Raw genomic sequence first — 21,674 nt, 5'->3', positions numbered from 1 at the left:
ACATATTTTTGAAAAATAAAATCACCCTCATTTTTATTTAAGAGCCAAATTAAGACCAAATTATTTACTGTATTAAGTCTAGCTTTAATTTGACCTGATTTTTTGCATTAGGTCAACACAAGAATAGAAACTTATTATATAGGCTTTTAGAAATCTGTTTTGCTGGAATCTCATGATTGAGCTTTAATCAGTGTCTCAGGGCAAAGAAGCTCAGCCACCTAGTTGCCCTCAGGTTTGCCTGCAGTACCTATAGACTTGGGTGAATTCCTCAAGTTCTTAAGGTCCCCAATGATGTCTTGTGGTTCCTTCATTGCCATATATCAAAAAACCAACCCTCATTCCTTACCTGGGAAGACCACATGATCAAGCAAGGTACCAGGCTTTCTCCAAGGTTCTTTTATTGGCCTCAAAGTCAGTCTTCATTTCTTACGGCTTTCTGGTGCCATCCAGAACCATGCATGTCTCTTGCTTAGACATGGCATTCTAGTCAAAGTCTTGGTTAATAAAGCCACAATTGGAAACTGGTCTTATTGAATTCATGTAAAGAAATTTATTGCCATGACTCACTCATTAAGAATTACCAAATTCTGGCAGGATCAGGTAGGGATAAAAATATATAATTTACTAAATTGCTTTAAAAATGTTTCCTTAGCCCACCTGGTGGTGGCTCAGTGGTTGAGTATCGACCTAGGATCCAGGTGATCTGGCTACCATTCCTGGTCAAGGTACATGCCCAGGTTGCAGGCTCAATCCCCAGTTGGGAGCCTGTGGTGCAGGAGGCAGCCAATCAATGACTCTCTCTCTCATTGATGTTTCTCTCCCTCTCCCTCTTTCTGAAATCAATAAAAATATATATTTTTTAAAAAATAAAATTTTTTTTTTATATCTGAAAAATAAAACAATTAAGAACCAGGAATACTTTCAACAAGTTACATAAACTATAATTATTTTTGGTTCATTCAGTCCCATAATCAACTTTTGTTTTTCCTGATTTTTCTTGACAATACTTTTATAAATCCAGATACTCTAAAGTTCTCATAATTTTCATCCAGTTTGAGGGGGATGATCTGAAATTTATTCTCAGAGATATGTAATTTAAAGTAAGTCAAAAAGTGTAACATTTTTGCAAATGTATTACAAGAAACCAATGACTGTCTCTATATAACAAAAAGAAATTTAAAATGACATGGTTATAGGTTTGATTACAATGTAATGGATATGCAATCCTTTCCTTTATGCAAAACACAATATTCTAGAATAACAATTAGAGTTATAAATGAAAGTATATGAGAATTTACAGACTCCTGGAAAATTTTACATCTATTTTAATTATATGCATATATAAATAGAACATAATTATTTCTTTACTTGACAAAGCTTCCCATATACCTTAAGTGTAAGCTTTTCTTTTATAAGGAGAGAGGACAAAATTCTTGAGGCATTCCTGGGCCTACGGCCAATTCTAAGTCAAAAAGTTTTTTCTTAAAATTCAAACTCAGGAAGATTGTCAAACTTATTTGACCAAAAGATAATATATAATTATTATTATGAAACAGCATTAGACTCTTCATTCAAAGTGACAACTGAAGATATTAAACACAAACATAGGCTAGCAAAACTTCAGTTCCTGTGACTAAGAAAATGGCTTTCTTAAAAAGTAATCAAGTATCTGATTAATATAACATAGTATATAACCATTTCAATAATTTATAAAACTTTTGCTGTCTATGCAGATACAGGAAATAATTTTTCCCTTTTGACTGACTGAAAAAGGACCAAACAAATTCTGTATTGGCTTACTTTAGATTCATTTATTTAATTAAATTTATTATTCAGATTACCTTTTTTTTTTAAGGTTTCTGTTTACAACCCTTCTCTAACTTTCACAACCCTTCTTACCCATTCAGAAATCAGTAGCTGTAGAACAAGTCACTTTCTTTTTTCCTTCAAAATGTAGTTCTATACCTCATACCTTCTATTACCAAAACCACACAATTTCTTTCCAATTTAATTAGAATTCTTAATTCTTAGATACCTTTACCTTTTTGGTGACAAGTAAGTAATTAGCATTCCTCAGATTAGCAATACATTCACACTTTTCAGAGATAAGTTTTATTTATTTATTTATTTATTTGTTTGTTTGTTTGTTTGTTTAAATATGTCTTTATTGATTTCAGAGAGAGGAAAGGAGATGGAGAGAAAGAGAGAGAAACATCAATGATGAGAGTCACTGATCGGCCATCTCCTGCACGCCCCCCACTGGGGATCGAGCCAGCAACCTGGGCATGTGCCCTGACCAGGAATCGAACCACTATCAGCTGGATCCTGGGTCAATGCTCAACCACTGAGCCATACCTGGCCAGGCTCATAGATAGATTTTACATATAATGAAAATACAAGACATATTCATTAACTTATTCAAGTCCACTCTCTAGATTATCTGTAATAAGAAGCCAAAAGTAGGCAAACTCAGGTTAATATTTCATGTAACTCTCATTTTTCAATCATGTCAACCCTGTTCCATATCTCTGAACATACAGTTTCAAGTTAGTGTCAGGAAATAGCCAACCATAACAGTTAAACAATGCTTGTTTTTGCTTCTGTACATTGCTTTGCTAGGTTCCCACCCCTCTCCATGCCAACCAGGATGCAGTTTTGCCTTTAAATTCTCCCTGTGAAGACTATTTGGAGCTGTGAGTTTGTTTAAGGAATGAGCCCCCTCGTAGCTGCCAGCAAAATAAATTCCAAACACTCAATTTTGTCTTTCTGAATTAATCGTGCAAAAACTGGATATAACATATATGTATGGAGAGATAGATAGATAGATGATAGATAGATAGATGATAGATTAGATAGATGATAGATAGATGATAGATATAGATGATAGATAGATAGATAGATAGATAGATAGATAGATAGATAGATGATAGATAGATAGATAGATATAGATAGATGATAGATAGATAGATAGATAGATGATAGATGATATAGATAGATAGATGATAGATGATAGATGATAGATAGATAGATAGATAGATAGATAGATGATAGATAGATAGATAGATAGATGATAGATGATAGATAGATGATAGATAGATGATAGATAGATAGATAGATAGATAGATAGATAGATAGATAGATAGATGATAGATAGATAGATAGATGATAGATGATAGATAGATGATAGATAGATAGATGATAGATAGATAGATAGATAGATGATAGATAGATAGATAGATAGATAGATGATAGATAGATAGATAGATGATAGATAGATATAGATATAAATGATAGAGATAGATAGGTAGATAGATATAGATGATGATAGATGATAGATGATAGATAGATGATGATAGATATAGATAGATAGATGATAGATAGATAGATGATATAGATAGATGATAGATAGATAGATAGAGATATAGATAGATAGATGATAGATAGATAGATAGATGATAGATAGATAGATAGATGATAGATAGATGATAGATAGATAGATGATAGATAGATAGATAGATGATGATGATAGATAGATGATAGATAGATAGATGATAGATAGATAGATAGATAGATAGATAGATAGATAGATAGATGATAGGTAGATAGATAGATGATATAGATAGATAGATAGATAGATAGATAGATAGATAGATTAGATAGATGATAGATAGATTAGATAGATAGATATAGACAGATGATAGATAGATAGATATAGATAGATGATAGATGATAGATATAGGTAGATAGATGATAGATAGATGATGATATAGATAGATGATAGATGACAGATATAGATAGATATAGATAGATGATAGATAGATGATAGATGATAGATGATGACAGATAGGTAGATGATAAATGATGGATGATAGATTGTGGGGAGCTGCTGTGGCCCCAGGCATGAAGGAGCTGCCTGGGTGAGCTGCAGATGCGCTCCCCTATTCCCTGGGAGATGTGGGTGAGCTGCTGTGGCCCCAGGCACAGAGGAGCTGCCTGGGTGAGCTGCAGATGTGCTCCCCTGCTCCCTGACTCAGACCTTGAGGCACCAAGGCGATACTAATTTAGCTTGCAGACTTAGATTCTAGAAAGGCTTATTAGGAAGCTGGCCCTGGCCTGAAGGGTTAAGGGACAGTCAAGCCACATACCAAGCCAAGGACTTAATCCCCCCCAAAAGTTCCTATTAGAAGCTGAGACAAGGTTAGTTACCAAGGTCTGAGCTCCTGCAAGAGGCAGGATGTTTACTCCGAAAGAGCAGTCGTACGGCCTTAAAGGAATTATTTTGTATTGGGCAAGGGGGAGGAAAACAGGACGGGGTGCTGTTCAGCAAAAACAACAGCGCCGGTATAAAAAGAGCTTGGAAAATAAACTCGGGGCTGGCAGTTGGCAGCAGGCATGAGCTGCAGCCCTCCTGATCCCATCTTTTTTGTGTCTGTCTTTTCTTCATCCTCACCCCTTCCTCAGGACCATTCGACTCTGCCCGCTGGCTCTGGCAAGTGGTGCCCGAACAGGGATCTGAGAGTAAGGAACTGGTGAAGGACGTCGGGGAAGGGACGCGTTCGAGTACAAAAGTAAAATGTTGGTGCACGACGAATTGCAGTTGATTTACAGTCGGGGGTAAATAATCATGGGACAGGGAAATAGTATAGAATTGTTTGTCTAAGTGCTGAAAAGTATGCTTAAAGCCAGGGAAAATAAGGTCACTAGTGCACAAATATTTAAGTTTCTAAGCTTTGTAGAGGAGATCTGCCCCTGGTTCCCTAAAGAGGGCACAGTTAACAGGGAAATGTGGCAGCGGGTTAGAAAACAGCTGCAGATGCATTGTTCCCTCCATGGGCCCTCGGAGGTGCCGGTAGAAACATTGTCCCTCTGGACCCTGATTAGGCACTGTCTAGATCTTAGCCCAGAGGGCAAGCGGTGGGAGAGAGCCACAGAGGACAGCGGTCTCAGGGCTGCGGCTCCAGAGGATAGAGAGAGGCCTCCGTCTGAGAATCCTTATGCCCTGACCTTAGAGGCTTTAGCACAGGTTGATGGGGGTAGTGAGGATGGCGATGAGCTCTGTCCACAAGGCAGACTTAGAGGACACCACGGCTTGATACCGTGACGAGGATGAATGGCTCATGGTTATGGAGGAAAAGCCTAAGGAGGAAGGGTCTTGAAGGTGGCTAGGACATTTAGAGCAGCAAATTCAAGGGTTACAAGAATGGATGCAAAAATTGCATAGCTGTCTGCAAGGAGACATCCTAAGAAAACACTGCAGGAAACATCAGAGTAAAATTGTCTTTTTAGAGCAGTAAAGTGGTAAAGAGGAGAGGGCGACTGGAAATATACGGCATAGTTTGTGACAATCAAAGACATTGTAGTAGAACAGCATGTGCAGGTCTTAATCATACCAGTTTCTAGGCAGCTGGTTCACCCAGGTAAGCAAGGGCTGAACAGCAAGATGAGAAATGGACTTTTTCACTTCTCCTTCCCAGTAATGACCCCTTGTTTATTGTGATTTATTTCCTACTTCTGAGTTGACTTTCCCTGGAAAGGAGACTGCTTAATGTACAAAGCTTTGCTAAAGAGTAGGGTGCATGAAAGATGCTGAGTTCTGGGCTGCACTCACACCAAGGTCTGCTATTGTAGAGCCAAGACTGAAAGCTTTATTTATAGAAAGCAAATCATGGATTTTTTTAAAAAAAGATTGTCATTTGATATATACACATATTAATGCCAATAGTTTAATTCAACAACATGTAATCTAAGGTGACAGCGCCTTTGGCAAGCCAAGTCTCGGTCTACCTATGCCCTTGTATGGTAGAAAGATCCGCTCACAGGGCAGTGGCAGGGTCCCGATCCAGTACTCATTTGGGGGTGAGGGCATGTTTGTGTTTTCCCACAGGATGCCGAGGTGGCACGGTGCCTCCCGGAGAGGCTGGTGCGGTTCACGGGGAACCAGGCAACTGACCGACAGGATGCAGCTAGAAGCAGACTTAGATTTGTTGGTGTTGCACCAACCTGCATTTGTAATGCTTCTGGTTAAGATGCAAGGACGCTGGTATACTAATGAAGGACGTGAACTGTTGCAAGAGTTAAATGAACTGTTGGAGAGACCTAAAAGATTCTTGGGTCTGTTGATAGCCAGTATTGCTGCTTTAGTTTCTGTTATTGCTACTGCTGTTATTGCTGTTATTGCTCTTACTCAAGAAATACATACAGCGAGTTTTGTTAATGGGTTAGCAAAATATGTATCTAATGCTTTGGGAGCTCAAGAAAGAATTGATAAGAAATTACAGGATAAGTTGAATGCCTTAGAAGCTGTGTTACTTATAGGTGATCAAATTCAAAGTGTGAAGGTTAGAATGTCACTACAATGTCATGCTCAGTTTCAATGGACCTGTGTTACTAAGAAATAATATAATCACTCTGAATGGGGGTAGGATAGGGTTAAAAACCATCTTATGAGGACATGGTTCGCAGGTAAGGAGGGACACCTCCTGCCACGACCATCTTCTTGGCCATGTTAGCGCTCCTGATGAGCCAAGCTCCGGCGACACGGGCCAAAGTATATTGGGCTTATGTGCCTGATCCCCCAATGCTCCACGCTGCAGAATGGGGCCTTAGGCCCGTTCCTGATTATACCAACTACACATGGGGGCTTGGGGGGCTCAGCAGCAGCCACATAGCTGCCTTCCATCAGCCCAATTTCAGCTTTGCAGGGACTGCTGGAGGGCTGCCCATTTGTCTCTCTGCCATCACTGAGGCCACAGGGTGTGTCACACTTGACACAACCACGCACCAGACATGGACGCCTCAGTAGTACCTTGATGTGACTATTAATAACTCCTCCTACAGAATAAGAGCAGGAAATTACACCCGGTGGAGAGTAACCCTTGTGGGACTACAAAACAATGGGGCTCCAAAACAGTACAGTGGGGAGCCCCTGATGTCCCTCTGTGTGAGCCGGACACTAGGAACCATACCAGGGGGCCTGTATGGGCTACCTGCAGGAAGGGCAAGGCCACGGTGTGGGGCATACCCGGGGTCAATGAGATCTTGCAGGACTGGAGCCCCTACAAGGCCAATCTTACTGAGCTTGGATCCACTCATCGATGGACTGTTGAGGGCCTTTGGACAATCCCCAGGGGAAGGCCACAAACACAGCTGTGGAGGCTGGCTGCAGCCATGGGACCTAATATGTCCATAACAAATGACGAGCGAGGCCACATCCAGGTTGGCAGACTCTCAATTGAGCGGTATCAATGGGCCCAGGCCTGCATGCCATACCCTTGGGGGCTTGTCGTCGGGACTGTAAAAATTACCAAAAGTGATTGGGGGTATAATGTGACCTGTAACAGCTGTACTCTTGCCAACTGTATAGTGGGGGTGGCCTCAGGTACTCAGGTCTTAGTGGTGCAACAGCCCCCTTTATGATGTCGCCTGTCAGTGTGTCAGGCCGTGGTGTCGTGATGAGGGGCTCCAACTGTGGAGAGAGGTAGAGCATGCTTTAGCACCACGGAAGCGCCAATTCGTCTGTCTACTGATAGCAGGCATTGCTGCCCTCGCCTCCCTCATTGCCACGGCTGCCACCACTGCCGTGGCCCTCACAAGAGAGGTACAGACTGCCCATGCAGTCAACCAACTGGCTAAAAATGTGAGCACGGCCTTAGGAACTCAGGAGGCCATTGATATCAAGTTAAATGACAGAATTAATGCCTTATTTGATGTAGTTAATTATCTAGGGGATGAGGTGCAGGCATTAAAAATAGAACTTCCTTTACCTGCCATGCTAGATAAAAATGGATCTGTGTCACACAGAAGGAATATAACATGGATGTAAGAACTTGGCAACCAACAAACCACAAAGTGACCACAAGGCCCTGAAACCATAAACGACCTCTGAGAACGCCTGTACGTGACTCCAGGAGGAATAGAAAGAACAAACAAGATTGAACTCTTTACCCAACTCCCCACTCTCCCATCCAGCTAAGCCCTATAAAAAACTCTCTACCTCCTCAGGGCGGTGACTGCCAATTGAGCCTCACCCCATCTGCACCCAGGTGGTTTTCAATAAATCTGTTTTTAACTCTCAACAAGCCTCAAATATCTCTCCCTTATCAAGTCCCCCTAACACTTCTCATAAATTTTGGGAAGGCCATAACAAAGTAAAAGGGAGGGCCTTGAAAATTGTTACCAAAATATCCATCACAGGAATTTTGAAACCTATAGACAGAAGGATATATAACCCCTTGAACACCCATCAGGCTCACTTTTCCAAACTAGTTGAGGAAGCCCATTTGAGCCCTATTTCAGATGTAGTTTAGTAGATTTGTTTGCCTTGCTTCTCTAATAAATTTGCTTGCTCTAATTTTTTAAAAATAAATTGACAACACAACCATCTGGAGTCACTCATTTGAATTCATTCATATGAGAAGACAAGAACTAAGGAGGAGACAGCCCTCTCCTTAGGACTCAGGGGGCTGTACAGCAACACTTCTCTGGTGTTGTGAGAGGTGCCTATAACAGAAATTATATAGTTAAACTGAACAATGAATTTAACTAATGAATTTAAATATCAAAAGTAAGCTAATACAGATTTGGAATGTTGATATTTTTAACTCTGTAAAAGGACAAGGATTTTCCTTTTGCCTTCCAAATATAAGAAAACTTATTTTTTTCTTAAAGCAGTTTGATAAATTTTAACTTTGTAAGCAATATTAAAGCATTTCTATTTTTATCCCTACTTGATCCTTCCAGAATTTGAAAACTCTTAGTGAGTACTATTATTTCCATGGTAGTATGTTTGTTTGCCTGACGCCAATAAGAATCTGATCTCATTATAATAGGACACAATTGGAAACTGATTTTATTAATCAAGACTTTAACTGGAATGTCATGATTGACAGAGATACTAGAATTTGGATGTCACCAGAAAGCTCTAAGGACTTAAAATTTTCTTTGGAAGCCAGTAAAAGCCCCTTAGAAAAACTGCCTGGTACCTTGTTTATTCATATGGTTCATGGCATGTTTCCAAGTAAAGAACAAAGGCTGCTTTTCTGGAAGATGGCAGGAAAGAACCTCAAGAACTTGAGGAAGTCACCAAAATTATAAGTATTGTAGCCAAAGTCTGATGGGAACTGTGTGCTTTGACTTCTTTGCCCTTAAAGCTCAATCTGGAGATTCCTTATAAGACTCCAACAAAGCAGATTTAAGAGCACCTTTATGATCAATTTCTACTCTTGTGCTGACCTGATGCAAACAATCAGGTCAAATTGAAACTAGACTTAATACAGTAAATAAATTGGTGTTAATTTGGCTCTTTAATAAAACTGAGGGTCATTTTAGAAGAGAAATTGTGTTTCATAGACTCTACCCTACACAATTATAGATATTAAAGTCTACTTCAGTTAATTATCTTCAGTTTTATTTATTTATTTATTTTAAATATATCTTTATTGATTTCAGAGAGAGGAAAGAAGAGGGAGAGAGAGAGAGATAGGAACATCAATAATGAGAGAGTCATTGATTGTCTGCAGCCCACAACCTGGGCATGTGCTCTGACCGGGAATTGAACCCTGATCACCTGGATCCCAGGTTGATGTTTAACTGCCGAGCCACGCCCGGCCAGGCAAGGTTTTATTTTTTTAACATAAACTGAACCAAATCTTGAATTTTTGTAGTTTTCTTAAATATTTGGCTACAAGCCTCCAAATTAATGTTTTATTTTTCTCCAATTCTTTGATTTGGAATTATTGAGAACTAAATTTTTTTCTGAGCTCTACAATAACAAATTACAGTCAAAAGACCTAATACAAACTTAAAAAAAATCTTAGTGACTGATGCTGTGTAAACAATACAGAACCTAACTGTGTTGATGACATGACCAGAGGTGTTACTTGTTAGTTGGGTCGAACAACATCCAAAGTTTAGGCCCACCAGCCTGAGAGCCCACTGATATCCTTGCCTGAATATTTCCTTTCATTAGACCATTTGTCATAATTGTCATTTTAGCTTTTGCCCCAATGATATTAAGATTTGTAACACAAATTGTCTTCACCAGATTACAAAACCTGCTAGTACTCCAAGAATAGCACCCCTTACTTATTCTAGACACTGTTGCAGCCTCCTACTGGGCCCAGGCCTTGTGGTCCCTCTGAAAGAGAGCAAGGATCACTTGAATCTGAAAGAAAACTGCCCCTCTTCAACAGGAATCAGCTAGAGAAGAAAACCTACTCCTCTTTCCCTTAAAGAATTCAAAGCCAATAAATCTTTAAGGGGGAATTATATAGCAGGCAGGTAGACAGGGGTAGGTAGCAACAATAGGCAAGCACATAAGGTCACCAGGGTGTTAAAGCCCTGGATACCTGTCAATGGAGAAAACAAGTATCGTAGGGTGGGACCTTGTTCCCAGGGTGAACTTTTCTCCCCTAGTATAATGCTGATCATGTAGTTTAGACCCGTTACCTTTCATATCTCTGGTTATGTAGTTCAAACACAGCCTTGACATTTCCTCCCCTAGCATGTCGCTAGTCATGTGGTAGAGCCCCTTAAAGGAGGAACAAGGAGGGCAGAGAATACTTGCATGTGACTCCCATACAAGTCCTCGAATAACCATTGCCTCAATCATTAAGTCCTCTGGACAATGAGATTATGATCCACATCAAATAACCTTAGCAACGAAGTTTTGGGTTTGTTGACCACAGACAGTTTGGGTAAACCAGAGATAACATCCAGATCTCAGTTTTGTTTTAGCTCCAGGCTCAGAAAAGCAGCAAAAGCAGGTGAATCATCAGATGGCAGACATGGCTGCTATGACTAATGGCTCTGACCAATCAGTAGGGAACAAGACCCTAAAAGGTCCCACCTGGAAAGTTAATATTCTACTCAGATCTCCAAATAAAAACCCCTATGACAAAGGACCAAGGGCCCACCTTCTTCGTCTCTTTTTCTCTCTCTCACCTAAGCCTTTTCACAGCCTTCTTCCCTCAAGCACGCTCTCTACAGAGCACACCCACACCTTTCCTTTCCCCTTCTTCCCTCAAGGCCCATACCTTTGCTTTTTCTCTTATGCTCCAAAAACCCATCTTTTGCCACTGTAACTGGTTTCCTGAGTCCACCCAGCTCAGCTGGCTTACTTCCTCTACCTCTGTGATTTTCTACATAAATTTTCTCTTTTAATTAGAATTTTTGGCTCTGAAGTCTTTTCAAGTCAAACTTAAGGACTGAAGTGTGAATTCTAACATCTGGGGCTGCTCACTGTTAACAGGATTAGAAAGGAAGACTAATTCCATTTTAATTGGGATCATCAGAGTAGAGGTAGTTTGAGTATTTACTTGACGAAGAGAACTAGACTGTGTCAGGCCATGTAGGCCATTATAAGTACTTTGACACTTGAGAAATAAAGAAGAGGTAGCATATAATTCAATTTTTAAGCTGCTGGGTTAATATGGAATTTAGGCAAACAAGGATAGAAATAAGGTGGGTAAGGAGGCTAGGGCAACAATGCAGATAAGACAATAGTGGTGTCAACAAAGGAAAGTTCAAACCTAAAGGAAGGTCTAAGAAGTTTATTTCTGCCCATGGCTGAGAACCTGGCCCAGAAGCAAAATCTGAAAGGATTGATAAAATGCTCTGGAGAAAGGCAGTTTTACAATTCTTTACATATATTTAAAATCAAAAGAGAAAATTTAAGGATGGTTACATGGAATCCATTGGTGGTATATTAAGAAGACAAAGTAGGGAAATCTTTAAGACTGGATTAAGAAGTCAAATAGAGAAAAATTTATTTTACATTGATGAATACAGAATAGTTAGTATTTACTGTACATAAAGATGGTATATGTGCAATAAGATAACAATGAGGCATTTCCATGTTGCCAGAGGGTGTGTTTTTGACAGGTCTGGAAAAGAAAATAAGTATTTTAAAGGTATGTTGCCCTGACCAGTGTGTCTCAGGGGTTGGAGTGTCGAGCTCACCCTGAGCTCCAAAAGGTCTTGGGTTTGATTTCCCATCAGATGCAAGCACCTGGGTTGCAGGTTTGATACAACCCCCTGAGGGGAGCGCAGGAGGCAGCCTACTGATGTGTCTCTCTCACATTGATGTTTCTCTCTCCACCTCCCTCCCTTCCACTCTCTGTAAAAAAAACAACACTCAATGCAATAAAAATCATTGGTGAGGATTAACAAAAATAAAAAAGGCATGTTATCTTAAATATACAAGAATAATACGTAGGCAGGACTCATTTAAGGTAAAGAATAACCTATACTTGAGAACCTGCAGTCCTGGGATATTACTACCTCCATGACCTGTCCACTTATAAAATAATGATCAGACCATCCTGTGTGGTTACTTTTGGTGCCAGTGGGTCAGGCCTGCCAGGTAAACCCCTAAGCTTTTAAGACCTGCTTCACAGCCAGCTTTTTTGTTTATAGTGGGTACAGTGGAAGTGATGAGAAGATATATTCTGAAGGTAGAGCCCTCAGGAGTTCTTGGATGTAGGTATAAGGGAGGACTCAGGGATGAAAGCAAGGTTTCTGGGTAAGCAACTGAAAGAACAGAGTTCTCATTTTCTGAGATGGAGAAGTGTCATGTACGAATGGTATAATTTCAGAGGTGGGGGAAATTCGGCTATGTGAAATTAAACTATCTATTGAACTAACTAACCCTTTTGTGGTCTACTCAAAGTTTTTTTGTTTGTTTGTTTGTTTGTTTATTTTTTCACTTGGTAAGGGTGCTTTGGCAGGAATCACAAATTTGCCATCCAGCAATAGATACTACTTAGAATTCTTCCATCTCCACTTATAGACACACTATAGAAAAGAGGTATAAACTTAAACCAAAAAAAAAAATTAAAAACCGACTTCCTGGTTACCTTACAATTTTAAAAGTGGGTCTTGTTGGATCTGCTTTTTAAAAATCTTTCCGTGGTTGCTCTGAGTGCTGGCAAATGCCCCAAAGCCACTAGAATTCTGGGAACAATTTAGGGATTTGGGCCAGAAACCTCCGCGAGAGGGCGCCCTACTAGCCACTAGTCAGGGTACTTGAGGTCCTGTTCGCGTGGCCAGCTCAGCGAGGGGCCTCCTTTCAGCCAGGGTCCAGGGCACAGGCAGGCCTGACCCCAGTGACCTATCCTTATTAGACTATGGAAATCATGAAGCAACAAACCCTCTTAATTATGCTCTCAAAAATGCCAAAAAAGACTCCCAGGTTCCAGTCATTCCCTCCATTACGGAAAATTGTTTTAGCAGATAACGCACGCGAAAGTTACGTCACCCAGCTAGCAAGGGGCCTTTTGTGGGGCTGCCCTTATGTTGCCTGCACAAATAACGAACATATTGTGAACCTATGGGGTTTTTTTTTTAGTACTAAGTCTACCAGTAGGTACTTGCCCAAGCCGAAAGAAGTTCAAGCAGTGAGGTCTTGCTACAGGGGTCATCTTCCTTTCGGCATTTTTGCCATGCCTTCCTTTTTCGCACTAGGGGACCTGCGTAGGGACAGGCAGCATCCCGAGAGGCTTCCTCTACTCTAGGCAAGATGGCGGGGGTTGAGGATAGTGCGACCCTGAGGCAGCCGCATCTTTCTCGTCAGGATCTCGCCAATTTGGTAAGGTTTTGCTTAGAGAAAGGAGTGGTGAACTCGGGAGTGGGAATGACTCTGCCTCCCGGGAGGCCTTGGGACAAGGAATGTCGTGCTGTCTGCGAGTTTGGTGTTAGGGTGTGAGGTCTTATGCCCTGGAGCTTCCAGAGGATTCCGCTGGAAGGTTATGGTATTTAATGTGCTTAAGGTCTTCACCTGTAAAGGTTTCGGAGAAGCATCGCTCAAACATATTAAGGTTTGCACCTTTAAAGATCCGGGAGGGGACTATTTTACAACCTCCTCGGTGCTAATTCTAAAATTGGGGGCCTAGACCTTCAGATCTCCTACAGTGAATGGAAGTGGTGGTAGTCGTATTTTTTCCAAGTAAAAAGGACCTTTTTGGACTCGTTAGCGCCACGATTGTCTCTGGAATAAAGAGTCCTTATAAAAAAAGTGATTTTTTGGTAAGAACTAAAGAGCAGAATCGATGGCGAGGTTCTGTATATACTAAACGTGAAATCAAAGTTCTGGTTTCTTTCACCTCTGGTACTTTAAAATAAAATATTTTATTGCAGGATGTTACCAAGCTGACTCCACTCTCACGGGAAGTTATCAGCAGACAAGCCACAATTAACATAGGTAAGAATAAATGATTGCATAAAGTAATATTACTGTTCTGGTAGCCCTACCTGGCTGCTCTCTGACAATGAATTTCAGTCTCTTGTGCTATAAACAGAATTATAGGAGGACACAGGTATATAACGAATAGATTTGAACACTGATAAGTACCTGCTAGGTTTTTGAGGGAAACACAATGTTCTCCATTTTTGTCTTATGGAATATGTGTGATGCAAAGGCAATGTAGTATACTGTGTGCAAATGTAATACGTTTAAGAATGAGATTAAAATGCTTGTTACACGAAATTATTTTTTATTTTACTTTTCAATTATAGTTCATATTAAAATATTTTGTTTTAGTTTCAAGTGTGCATGCACAGAATTATTCTAAGAACAGGAATTGTAAAGCTCTTATTTGCTATGGAAGCATTTATTAAATATTTTTCTTACTTGGCACCTTTCTTATTTAGAAGACAAGTTAATTCATTGAATGTAAACTTTGGACATTATTTTAGGGTCTCTGCAAACAAAAAAGTCTTAAGTTACAAAAATTATAAGTCATATACTACTCTTACAGTGTTGTATTTCCTGCAATTAAGCTGGGATTGTTTTGTCATTTTCATAGATTTTCCTTTTTTTATTGTATCAGATTTACATACATATTTACCTCACATAAAATAATGGACCGTTTCTTAGTATACAAATATTTTCTATTTTTCAGTTAGTGTTTATTTGATTGGAAGGTGATTTTTTCCCCCCCAGTCACAGTAAAAACATTTTATTAATATCTATTTCCATGGAGACATACAATAGATTAATGATTGTTTACGTCTGGGGGTACAATTACTGGGGATCTGGAGATTGCAGAGTTTCTTTTGAGGCTAGTGATGGTTGCTTGACTGTGAGTATACTAAAAACCAGTGAATTGTACATTTATATGGGCAAATTGTATAGTATACAAATTATATCTCCATAAAGCTGTTACTAAAAAAAGAATAAAGTTTCTGATATACTCAACAGTGTATCGACTATACAAAAACATTTTATGACCAAGGAAGTAAAACCTAAGAGTATATGTTGTTATTCCATTTATATGAGATTTTAGAACAAGAAAACTAATCCTTTCTTTCTCTTTCTTATTTATTTATTTTAAATTTATCTTTATTGTTGAAAATATTACAGATGTCTCCATTTTCCCCCGTTGACCTCTTTCAACCCGCACCCAGTCCCCACTGAACACCTTCACCACACTATTGTCTTTGTCCATGGGTTATGCATATATGCATGAAAATTCTTTGGTTAATCTATACCGACCCCAGCCTTCTCTCTGAGATTCGTCAGGCTATTCCATGCTTCTGCGTCACTGAGTCTATTCTGTTTGTCAGTTTATTATGGTCTTTAGATTTCAGGTATAAGCGAGATCATGTGATATTCATCTTTCTTTGCTTGGCTTATTTCACTTAGCATAATATTCTCCAGGTCCATCGATACTGTCCCAAAGGGTACGAGATCCTTCTTTACAACTGCATAGTATTCCATGGTGTAAATGTCCCACAGCATTTTTATCCACTCATCTACGGATAGACACTTGGGCTGTTTCCAGATCTTAGCTATTGTAAATTGCACTACTGTGAACATAGGGGTACATATATTCTTTCTGATTAGTGTTTCAGGATTCTTAGGATACATTCCTAGAAATGGGATCACTGGGTCAAAAGGCAGTTCCATTTTTAATTGTTTGAGGAATCTTCATACTGGTTTCCATAGTGGATGCACCAGTCTGCGTTCCCAGCAGCTGTGTACCATGGTTCCCCTTTCTACACATCCTTGCCAGCACATGTGTAGATTTAAAACCAAAATGACATATCACTTCACACCTGTCAGAATGGCTACTATCAACAAATCAACAAATGACCTCTCTGATTAGCAGTGTTGAGCATTTTTTTATATATCTCTTGGCCATCTGTATGTCCTCTTTGGAGAAGTATCTTCAGGTCCTTAGCCAATTTTTTAATTGGATTGTCTTCCTTTAGTTGAGTTGTACAAGTTTTTTGTACGTTTTGGAAGTTAGCCCCTTATCAGATGCATCTTTGGCAAACATGTTCTCTCATACCATGGGGTTCCTTTGTATTTTGAGATTGATTTTTTTTGCTGTACAGAAGCTTTTTAGTTTGTTATGGTCCCATTTGTTTATTTTTTCTTTTGTTTCTCTTGCCCTAGGAGATGTATTGGTGAAAATTCCACAATATGAGGTGTCTGTGACTTTACTGTCTATGTTTTCTTATAGGATTTCTGTGTTTCATGACTTAGGTTTAAGACTTTTATCGAGCCTGGCTGGGCATGGCTCAGTGGTTGAGCATCCACCTAGGATCCAAGAGACTGAGGTTCAATTCCCGGTCTGGGCACTTGCCCAGGTTGCGGGCTCAGTCCCCAGTAGAGGGTGTGCAGGAGGCAGCTGATCAATGATTCTCATCATTGTTGTTTCTATATTTCTCTCCCTCTTCAACTCTCTCTCTGAATTCAATAAAGATATATTAAACAAAAAAGACTTTTATCCATTTTGAATTTATTCTTTTGTATAGAAAGTAAGTTGATGATCTAATTTCATTTTTTTGTATGTACCTGTCCAATTTTCCTAGCACCATTTATTGAAGTGACTGTCTTTACACCATTGTATACTTTTGCCTCCTTTGTCAAATATTAACTCACCATATTTCTGAGATCTGTGGTCTGTTCCATTGATCTGTTCTTGTACCAATACCAGGCTGTTCTGATTACAATGGCTCTGTAGTATAGTTTGATCTCCAGTAAAGTGATCCCTCCAGTTCTGCTCTTTCTCAGGATTGCTGCAGCTATTTGGGTCTTTTTTGGTTACATATAAATTTTTGGAATATTTGTTATAGCTCTGTGAAATATGCTTTTGGTATTTTAGTAGGAATTGCATTGAATCTACAGATTGCTTTGAGTAGTATGGGCATTTCAATGATATTAATTCTTCCAATCCATGAACATGATATATTCTCCTCGTTTGTATCTTCTATTTCTTTTTTCAATGTCCTGTGGTTTTCTGAGTATGTGTCTTTTACATCCTTGGTTAAGTTTATTTCTAGGTATCTTATTTTTTTAGTTGCAATGGTAAATGGTATTGCTTTAGTTTCTATTACTGAGAGTTCATTGTTGGTGTATAAGAATGCCACTGATTTCTGGATGCTAATTTTGTATCCAGCTACCTTTCCAAATTCATTTATCAAATCTAGTAGTATACCTTGGTGGAGGTTTGGTGGTTTTCTGTGTACAATATCATGTCAGCTGCAAATAATGAGTTTTATTTCCTCCTTTCCAATTTGGATATCTTTTATGTTTACTTCCTGTCTAATGGCTGTGGCAAGGACTTCCAGTACTATGTTGAGTAAAAGTGATGAAAGCAGACAACCCTGCCTTGTTCCTGTTTTTAAGGAAATGGTTTTAGTTTTTGACCACTAAGTATGGTGTTGACTATAAGGTTTGTCACATATGGCCTTTATCATGTTGAGGTATGTTCCCTCTATTCCCACTTTGCTGAGGTTTTTTATCAAAAATGGGTGCTGGATTTTGTCAAATGTTTGTCTGCGTCTATTGATATGATCATAAGATTTTTGTCCATTATTTTGGTTATGTGATGTATCACATTTACTAATTTGTGAATATTATACCAGCCTTGCATCCCCAGAATAAATCCTACTTGGTTGTGGTGTGTAATCCTTTTACTGTATTGCTGGGTCTCATTTGCTAGTATTTTGTAGAGGATTTTAGCATCTGTGTTCATCAGGAATACTGGCCTAGAAATTTCTTTTTTGTAGAGTTTTTATGTGTTTTGAGGATTAGGATGATACTGCCTCATAAAAAGAGTTTGGGAGTTTTCTCTCCTGTTGAATTTTCTGGAATTGTTTGAGGAGAATTGGTGTTAATTATTCTTTGAATGTTTGGTAAAACTTACCTGTAAATCCATCTGGTGTAGGACTTTTGTTTGCTGGGAGTTTTTTGATTACTGCTTAATTTCATTAGTTGTTATCAGCCTATTCAGGTTTTTTGCCTCTTCCTAATTCAGCTTTGGAAGATTGTATGTTTCTAGGAATTTGTCCATTTTACCCAGTTGTCCAGTTTGTTGGCATCTACTTGCTCATAGTATTTTACAATCCTTTGTATTTCTGTTGCGCCAGTTGTTATATCTCCTCTTTCGTTTCTGATTTTATTTAGATTTATTTAATATTTTGTGTTGTTTTTTAGTCTATGTCATTAATCTCGGCTATGATTTTTATTATTTCCTTCCTTGTACTTCCTAAGGCTTTTCTTACTGTTATTCTGGTTGTTTTAGTTGTGTTAGATGGTTTATTAGGGGTTTATCTTGTTTTTTGAGGTATTCCTGTAGTGCTATGAATTTTCTTCTCAGGACTGCTGTTGGTGTGTCTCATAGATTTGGGATTGTTGTGTGTTCACTTTCATTTTTTTCCAGTGACTTTTTGTTTTTCCTTTAATATCTTTGGTAGCCAATTCATTGGTTAGCAAAATGCTATTTAGCCTCCATGGGTTTGAATGTTTTTGAGATTTTTAAAGTTACTGATTTCTAATTTTATGCCATTGTGATGTGAGAAGATGCTTGATATGATTTCAGTCTTTTTGAACTTGTAGAGACTTGTTTGTGCCCTAACATGTGGTCTGTTTTTGAAAATGGTCCACGTACACTTGAGAAGAATATGTATTCTGCTGATTTGGTATGAAATGTTCTGTAAATGCCAATTAAATCCATTAGAACTAGTGTGTCATTTAACGTTTCTGTTTCTCTGATGATTTTTTGTCTTGATCTTTCCAGTAATAACGGTGGGGTTTTAAAATTTCCTACTGTGATTGTGTTGCTGTTAGTCTCCCCCTTAAAGTCCACCAATAAATGTTTTATATATTTAGGTGCTCCTATATTGGGTGCATATATGTTCATAAGGGTTATTTCCTCCTGTTAGATTGATCCCGTTAGTGACCTTCTTTGTCTCTTGTTATGGTGTTTAATTTGAAGTCTGTTTTGTCAGAAATAAGTATTGCTACTCCAGCTTTTTTTTGTTTCCTTTTGCATTTAAATTTTTTCCATCCCTTCACTTTCAGCCTCTGTGAATCTTTTACTCTCGGGTGGGTTTCTTGTGGACAGCATATATGTGGGTCATGTTTTCTTATCCATTCAGGTACCCCATGTCTTATGACTGGAGCATTTAATACATTTACATTTAAGATTATTGTTGATATAAACTTTTTTAATGCCTGTTTTCCCTTTTTGCCAATGTACGTTTCTCTCAATATTTCTTCTTCTTAAAGAAGTTCCGTTAGCATTTCTTGCAATGCTGGTTTGCTGGTACTGAACTCCTTTAGCCTTTTTTTGTCTTGGAAGCTCTTTATTTCACCTTCCATTTTAAATGATAGCCTTGCTGGGTAAAGCTGTCTTGATTGCAGGTTTTTGCTTTTCATTACTTTGAGAACTTTATGCCAATTCCTTCTGGCCTGAAGTGTTTCTGTTCAGAAATCTGATGTCAGCGTTAATGGGGGGCTCCCTTTTAGGTGACTGCTTGTCTCTCTCTTGCAGCCCTTAATATTCTTTGTCCTTAACTTTTGCTGTTTTAACCATGATGTGTGTTGGAATGGGTCTCTTTCGGTTCCTTTTGTTCTCAACCCTGTGTTTCCTGAATTTGTGTGGCTATCTCCTTCACCAGCTTAAGATAGTTTTCTGTCATTATATTCCTCCCCATGTTCTCCATCCCTTCACCAGCCTAGGGAAGTTTTCTGTCATTATTTCCTCCACCAGGTTCTCTATCCTTTGCTCACTTTCCTCCCCCTCTGCCTTTCCTGTGATGTGAATATTGTTTCATTTCATGTTGCCCCAGAGTTCCCTTTAACTGTTCTCATGCTGTTTAAGTGGTTTGTTGGGGGGTGGGTTTTGCCCCTCTGATTGAGTGTTGTTGTTTATCTTATCTTCTGATTCACTTATTCTATCCTCTGCCTCACTGAGTCTGCTTTTAATTCCTTCCAGCATATTCTTGACATCAGATAATAATATTCTTCATTTTTGCCTGGTTCTTATCATATCTAGCTCTTTTTTCATGCCTTCACCAAATTCCTGGACCTTTCCATTAAGTGTCTTAGGATTCTCATTAATTTCCTTGAGCATCTTTATAACCATTAGACTGAACTCTATTTCTGATAACTTGCTCACCTCCATCTCATCAAGGGCTTTTTCTGGGTATTTTCCTATTCTTTAGTTTGGGGATATTTCTTTGTCGCTCCATTTTAGCTGTCTCTTTCCGTTTTTTCTAAATGCAAGATAGAACTACTATGGCACGCAGTCTATGTGGTGGTCTTATTTAGTAAGTATCCTGTGAAACACAGTGCTAATGTTACCTTGAACTCCGGAGTTGAATGCTCTAGTAATTTCCCTGTGTTATGTAGACCATCCTGTTGTGATTGGGAGCTGATTGTTGTTGGCCTGTTCGTGGGTGGGATTTACCTTTCACCCCACAGGATCGAGGTTAGCAGGATGGAGCCAGTTGGAGATGGGAGTGAAGATCCATTCCTCCTTTTGAATGGGGTTTCACAGGATCTCTGATCTCTAGAGGGGCGCTAGCCATTTGCCTTCTAGCTTAGCAGTGCCCTGTTAGAAACCCTGAGGGGAGGCTCCAAGGGGTTCATACCAGATACCCCAGCTCTGGGACATGTCCCCATTCCTCTGTATGGTGTCCTCAGCTCAGATATGTAGTCAGAGCTTCAAGGAAGAGAACAGGCTGCCCCTCTCCACTTGGGGTGTCACCTTCCCTTGGGAGGAGAGAGAGGGCTGCTCAGTTCCTCTGTTTCTGCAGTGCTCTGCCAGAGGCCTTGTTCGAGTGCTCTGAGTGAGTCAGGTCTAGTGTCCAATCTCTGCTTTTCAACCCTTCCCTCAGTGGATATGAGATTAGCAAGGCTTTGCCAGCAGAATGTGGGAATGCTAATCTAATCCACCCTTTGATTCAGTTGGTGAGGGTCCTTATCCCTCAAGAGGGGAGGCAGGTGCTCTCCTTTAAGCTTCAGGCCAGAGCTCTGAAAGGGAAAGCTGCTAAGGGAACACACCAGATTTCACAGTTCTGCTTTGTGATCCCTTTTCCCTCTGAGGCTGCACCTGCAGGACAGTGTAGGTGAGGTTGGAGTAATAGATCAAGTCTGCCTTCTCCTCTTGGGGTAGCACCCGCTCTTGTGGGGGTGGGAGAGAACTTGTCACCCCCCTCTCTCCTTGTAGCTCATTGTGAGATGCGCTGATGTAGACCTCCAAGGGGGTGGCTTGAGATGCCCAGTTCTGACCTACAGTTCATCCCTCCTTTTAGTCTGCACTTGGCTGATGGTGGGGACAGGCCTTGGTGAAGGTTTCTGGTGAGGGCAGCCCCAAAGTTCCAGTTCTGTTTTGCACTTTGCTCCAGCTGTAGATCTGTGCTTGGCTTGTGGTGCAGGCAGG

At 39.6% G+C, this 21,674-nt stretch overlaps 1 protein-coding gene across 4 annotated transcripts in view; it reads left to right on the top strand.

The window, feature by feature from the left end:
* Positions 1–13,268: 13,268 nt before the first annotated feature.
* The window catches only part of LOC308551953 (eukaryotic translation initiation factor 2 subunit 3, X-linked-like), a 59,389-nt gene continuing 50,983 nt past the window's right edge, over positions 13,269–21,674 (top strand). For 2 of the 4 annotated variants that reach the window (XM_081126872.1, XM_081126870.1), the window contains exons 1-2: positions 13,269–13,585; positions 14,134–14,197. Coding sequence is in view for 2 of the 4 variants with exons in the window: in XM_081126870.1 (XP_080982996.1) it covers positions 13,517–13,585; positions 14,134–14,197 (133 nt within the window). In the remaining 2 variants the exon portion in view is untranslated. The remainder of the gene's footprint in view (positions 13,586–14,133; positions 14,198–21,674) is intronic. The other 2 variants (XM_081126871.1, XM_081126873.1) reach the window with 2 other exon arrangements.

This window comes from Miniopterus schreibersii (genome assembly GCF_964146895.1).
Source record: "Miniopterus schreibersii genome assembly, chromosome: Y".
Lineage (NCBI taxonomy): Eukaryota > Metazoa > Chordata > Mammalia > Chiroptera > Miniopteridae > Miniopterus > Miniopterus schreibersii.
This window is presented reverse-complemented; position numbering and strand designations above follow the sequence as displayed.